The sequence below is a fragment of the Microchirus variegatus genome, assembly GCF_963457635.1.
Source record: "Microchirus variegatus genome assembly, chromosome: 13".
NCBI lineage: Eukaryota > Metazoa > Chordata > Actinopteri > Pleuronectiformes > Soleidae > Microchirus > Microchirus variegatus.
The window spans coordinates 16,954,946-16,961,282 of NC_139814.1; the positions used below are offsets into that span (position 1 = coordinate 16,954,946).

The following is a 6,337-nucleotide window of genomic DNA, read 5'->3' on the forward strand; positions in this document are numbered from 1 at the left end:
CTATAGACCTGCGGTGCACGGCGTGGGGACAAGCTGCTGGCCTGTTTTGATCTGCTGCTGTTGCTGCTGCTGCTGTTGTTGCTGGGGCCCCGAAGATGAGGAGGAGGCCGAGCTGGAGGAGCGGATCTTGGTGTTTGGGAGCTTGTGCTCCTTCTTCCACTTCATCCTCCGGTTCTGAAACCAGATCTTGACCTGGCGCTCGGACAGACACATAGTGTGCGCAATCTCCACCCGTCTGCGCCGGGTCAAGTACCGGTTGAAGTGGAACTCCTTTTCCAGCTCCAGAGCCTGCTGGCGGGTGTAGGCAGTGCGGGACCTCTTGGGCACTCCTCCATTGTAACTGGCATTGACTGGAGGAGGGGGGGAAAAACAGCCATACAAGCAAGCAGGTGTTATATGCAGGCTGAAGACGTTTATTCCAAAAAGCAAATATTTTCCTCCACGGGATGCATTACAGGGGCGAAAAACTATAAAACATTTATGGGGAATTGTGTGGCAAATGCAGCCGAGCTGTTTGTTTTATTCTCTGTCTTGTTTCAGTTTACGGACATGACCTTACTGTGGAGATGCCGAGTGAACAAGCATTCGCATCCAGGGACAGATCAAGCTTAGAAATGATTAACAAAACAGCGGGGTTAGATATTACAGTTTGGCTCGGCTCCAGTGGTGGAGGTAGTTTGGGTTAAAAAGCAACAAAGGCACATGGCCCCGACAGACGAACATAGGCAATAAAATTTACGAGGGTCCTTAATTACCGACCCTGCTGCTCGATAGTCGTAAATTGCTGTATAGGCTGCTACCGCTGCTGCCTCAATAAGCGTGCGCGTGTTGCAGTGGTTGTTCCTCACTGGTTATGGTATTTAACCATGACGATTACTCACCGGTGGTTGCGTGGACCTTTTTCATCCAAGGATACACCACCGGCTCCTTGCCCTTCGCTACGCCGGGATACACCTCACCGGCGAGGCTGCAGTCTTTGCTTGCGTTTGCTCCTGCGCCACCGTCTGGGGCCGCGGCGAGGCGAGGACCGTGGCTCTGTGGAACCGGCTGCGGCTGCGGCTGTGCGTGGTGTCCGTCGCCGAAATCATCGAGTCCGTTGGCGGGAACGTTACCGTAATCGTAGCCCGATTCTGTGTAGTTTGACCTCGGATAGGATGGCTCGTCGTGATGGGGGAAACCCGTATCTTTTGGCCGCTCGTAGTAATCTCCGGGGTTAGGGATGTATCCGCTCTGCTGATATTCGTCGCATGGAGGAAAGGACGGCTCGATATAGTTGGAGTTTATCAAGTAGGAACTCATGGTCATTAATTTGTGAAGTGCAACAATACTAATTTTTATCGCGCTGTCGTTTTTCTGATCTCCACAAAACCCTCCTACTCCCTGTCAAATGTACAAAGTTGCCTGGTCACGTGTGAAGCGCCACCAATCACCGCGTGTCCTGTGGGCATCATGTAAACAGGAACCAATGGAAAGCATGGCACTGGTACCACCAACGCTGCTCGGACTGGCTTACGTTGGTGTTTTCCTTATTAAATCACAGTATATAAAGCAAAAGCAATCAACTAACTTGTTTACTGCATGAGGCCAAACTTATGTGGGTGAGGTTTTTACTGCATGTGAGGGAAAAAAGAAAAATCCACCTCCTCCGAAAGAGAGAGGGAAAATGAGGCTCCAGCTCCACAGAAAACACAGACTGCTGACAAACAAAAGACCGTTTCTGGCAGTCAGTGGCCAAAAATGCAGTATAGGAGAAGTATTTTCAGTTGAAAATGTCGTGCATTCTCATCCAAAAAAAAAAGAGCACGACGGAATCAAATAAAGCAGCTTAACGCGATCATGCAAAGTGTAGTATTGCATACAACATAATCAAATCACATAAGAAGGAAAAGAGTTAGTGCACAAGCTTCCTGACCAAGCAGTGAGCAGCCGCTGCTCTATATGGACATTAAACCCCGCATGGACAACATGATCTGTGCATCACATAAACCTGCTTTAAACGCGCTTATGACACACGTGAACAAAAGAAACTGAAGATGCTGCACCGTGCAAAGCGAACCGTGCAATATTTGTGTCTTCATTTTGTGGTTAGAATTTTTTTGCTGCAATTTACCAGGACATGTCAACAGTTCCAGGCCATTTTCAACCTGTGGTCTTATCTCACATTGACCACATAGTCGCCCCCGTTATTACTCAGATGACCTGTATTGACAAGCTCGTCCAAACAACTGGACACAACACTCGCAGACATGTGTTCGTGCATTCAAAGCCACAGGCAAAAAAACAACAAAAACGGTGCAGAGCGTGTATACAGTCAGATGCCATAGTGCACAGCACAGAGAATTTGAAAATATTCAAAGCTGAATATTTAAAAAAAAAAAAAATTTAAACACACAAAACAATTTCACACAAACCATTTTTTAAGCTTTTCAATAAAGGTCTGCAACTTGAACAACATAGATTCTCTCTTGCAGCAGTAAACGTTCACGTCAACATGTTAACGTGCATGATGTGCAACCAGTTCCTCGTGTGCCATAGCAGTGGAAATGCAGGCACAAATAAAGCAATATTATGATATAAGAAAAATAAATATTATATTTTAGACGAGAATTATAAAACAACATTGATCCTTGTTGGCTCACACATATTTACGCAGTATTCTTTTAATTAAAGCTTCACTTTTTCCCCCCTCAAAAAAACTATTTGCATCTATAGTGGAACATTAAATATTCTCTGACCGTGCACTTCGCCTCCAGCCATCACGTCCAGGTCCTGTTTCCTCCCCATGTTACACTGTATATGCGTGTGTCCCTCAAAGATGCGGCAGCTGATCCTCACTGTCCACGTCAACAAGGCCTCTTCTCTGCGTGGAGAAACGAGAGGCCAAACTTCGGAAATATTGAAAGCTTTCTTTTCTCCTCGGGTTTTTTTTCTTCTTCTTCTCTTCTTTCTATTCTATTCGCTCCCCTAAACAGAGATAACTTCTGCCTGACCCCAAAGTGACACCGTTTCCATTTTGTTTCTGATTAATCTTGCCCATTGACAGTCTTTGTTAAACAACAAGGCGTGCCCCCCACCCCCCTTTTTCCAAAGAGGCGACATTTTCATATCTGTTAGACGCAGTGACCTGGGATTCACCCCGGCCTTGGACTTCAGTATTGCAGGGTGTGTTGGGGAGCACTTAGTGCGGGGGTCAGCAGCACCCGGAGGGTCCCTGCAGGAGGGTTTTTTAAATGTATATATATGTGCGTAAAAGACGCACAAGTATACAAGGAAATCCCACTTGGAAGTGTGAGGTATAGAATCTGCAGTAGTAGTAGTTGTCTTCAACTCCACAGGCAGAGAAAACATCCCTTTTATTTTAGCTTCGTCTTTTTGTTAAAATACTTTTTCCATTTTTTGTTTTTTGTTTTTCCAATATGGCGAATTTTACCCAGTAGTCATAGAAGAAGGCCCCCGTTTTTGCTCTTTAAAAAAAGCTGTAAATACTGTTGCTGAAGGCAGAGCTGCTGCTGCTGCTGCTGCTGTCCCGTGTAACTCATTGTAAATGGCAGCTGATGCACTTTCTACCATATATCCACTGTATCCTATGGCTGAGAGACCACCTGAGAGGCAATATGTCAACATAATGTCAGCGGTAAGACGTCTTCACATGATATCTAAATTTACAGTGTGCTGCCTTTCTATTATATATATATAGTTCCTGTATAAATATGGGCCAGGTCGTCGCCGCTATTATCCACTTATTGTAAGTTATCCATGTGTGAATAACACTCCTCTTTTCACAGGTCCTTCTACTTGTTGCTGTGTGGACTATTATTATTATTCTTTTTGTCTTTAAGCTTAGGCTGTGAATCTGTGAGTTTAACCGTATTTGAAAATATACGAAGATTTCCAACAGATAACAAGCCTTATACTGGTCTTATCACACAGAGGCCTGCAAGGTGCTGCTGCTATGAAACATCTGGAAATCTCCCTAACAGTGCAGCTTATAGCAAAATATGATAGGACGACAACTATGCTACTGACCATTGGACTAAAAGACAACAGCTGGAAACAAACCACATTTATCCATATCAGCCATTACGCATAAAAACGCTTGAGGACCCATTTTGCTCCAAAAAAAAAAGCATTAAAAACTCTGTTCAATATTTTTAAAATGATTATTTTTCTTTCAGAGCAAAAGGAGCCAACCAGCACACACCGAGAAGTGAAGGTCTATTTCAGCAATATACATCATGCTGACAGTTTACTGTAAATTTAGATTATCAGAGAAGTGCTTTGACGATAGTGACAGATTGCAGGTTGCTCTCACAAGGTCTCTTGTCTGTGCGGATCCCCGCGTGACGGGCGGCATAAAGAATTCTCTCTGCATCAGAGATGTGCCAAGGATTCGGCCTAGAAAACACCTTTCGTATCTTTATGGAAATATTTATGATATGACTAAACACTGGGTGATAAAATATGTTTTCCCTCTCTCTCTCTCTGTCTGTTACAGTGTGTCACACACCGGCTGTGCTCTGCTCCACTTGTTTACTGCTGCAAAGGTTGCCAGAGGAAAAAGGCGAGGTGGACCATATGCAGCACAAATGGTCACTATAATTGATAACTTTGATTAAATTTATAAAACAGTGACATTCAGTGCAGCCACGAGAACGAAGGTGAGAACAAAGAACAGATTCATCCTTAAGATGTGACGCGTGTGTGTATGGACAGAAGCTGGGTAAGAAGCTGCTGCTGCTATAATATTCTGACTTTTAAGGTTTTCAGACAATAACCGTGAAAGTCCTGTTCCAAAAACCTGGAGTCTAAAAATGGGATTTCAACAGAAACTGTGTTTAAATAATGGGATCAGATTGGGCGACTAAGAATCAAAGTAAAACGTGAAAATAATGCAAAATATCAGAAATATTGAAGATTTCAGCACTAGGTCATAGAGTATTATTAAAATAAATAGTTTAAGTTGTTTTATTCACGTAATTTAAACTTGTTATGGAGCAAATTTGTGTGATTATAAGTTGATTTTTTTCCTGTTTGAACATGTTCGGCTGTTTGTTTTTGTATAGTTTTTTAAAGCGAGGACGTGAACGCCTCACGGACGAGGCTGTGAGCCGAGTTTATACAAAAAATGTCTCGATTTTTGAAGATCTGGGAAAAACATTGTGCCTTTTAGTGAATAGTTTAATTTTAACACGTCAAAAACAGAGATTCTAGAATCGAAAGTGACAATATACTAGTTTTTGTTATGATTTATTTGACTTGTGTGCATCACATCAATTGTAGCCTGTTTCATTGTGGTTGTCAAATAAAAAATATAAAACTTTTTTCATCTGTGAGGCATTTATATTGTGTTTCTATCTATGTTGTCTATTTCAGGTGGTTTTCCTTCAAGTTTCTTGAAGATAAATGTCAAATAAAAATGTTTTTTACGGTATTAGTCAGATTTTCCTATTTAAATGTCTGTTTCCTTGTTTTATTTTATTTTTCTTTTACGCCAGCAACAATCCAACTGACTGCTGGACTAAAAGGCAGCAAATGTTTGACGTTTTTAAACTTGCTTTTACAAAAATAAAAACATATTTTATATATATATATATATATACATATATATATATATACATATATATATATATATAGTTTACGCGTGGATTCAAAATATATTTTTTGGAGCTTTCTCTGTATGAGTCACAAAAAAACATCTGTGCCATTTCTGTTTTCTGTAAAGACTTCTATTCAGCTTATCAGGAAGAGAGGGGCTAAATGTTTTTTAAGGGGTCCGGGGGCACAACGTGGGGGCTCTGGGCCTTCCCATTACCCTGTGACCGGGTCGAGAGTATCAATCCTCCGAATGCAAATTTTGCCCTCGTCCCCAAACATATCAAATGCAATTTATTCAAAGGAAATTCACCAATCAACCGCCCTAATAAAACGCCAGCCACTCAATCTTGTTGCCGGGGAAGGGTGGATGCATGGTGGTGCAGGAGGTTTGTCCCCCTCCCCCGGTTCCAAACGCGAGGTCACTGCGCTTCCAGGGTTCACCTGGAGTGCACCGTGCAACATATGTAATTCAAAGCTATTCTCTCTTTTGTGTGGAGAGTCAAGATCGCTATTATAAGGCTGGCATCAGGCTCCGAGTGAACAGATGACGGAGACTTGTTCAGCGCGTAAACTTTTGACCCCAATTTTTCCTCCTCTCCTGCAGCTATGCCTCTCTCATCAGTCCCCGCAGCCCGCAGAGACGTATCTGCATCTCCCCGAAAATGAAAAATTAATTTCACCAAACGCCGCATATATATACCTCTCGCCACTGACACAATCACTTTCACAAATTCCACAATTA

General features: G+C 42.7%; 1 protein-coding gene across 1 annotated transcript; it reads right to left on the bottom strand.

Annotated features, from left to right (window-relative positions):
- On the bottom strand, positions 1 to 1,305 carry hoxa4a (homeobox A4a; the record flags this gene model as incomplete). Its single annotated transcript, XM_083899890.1, has 2 exons — positions 1 to 350; positions 882 to 1,305. 2 exons carry the CDS (start codon positions 1,303 to 1,305, stop codon positions 1 to 3), a joined length of 774 nt encoding a protein of 257 aa, XP_083756016.1.
- Between the last annotated feature and the right edge of the window lie 5,032 nt (positions 1,306 to 6,337).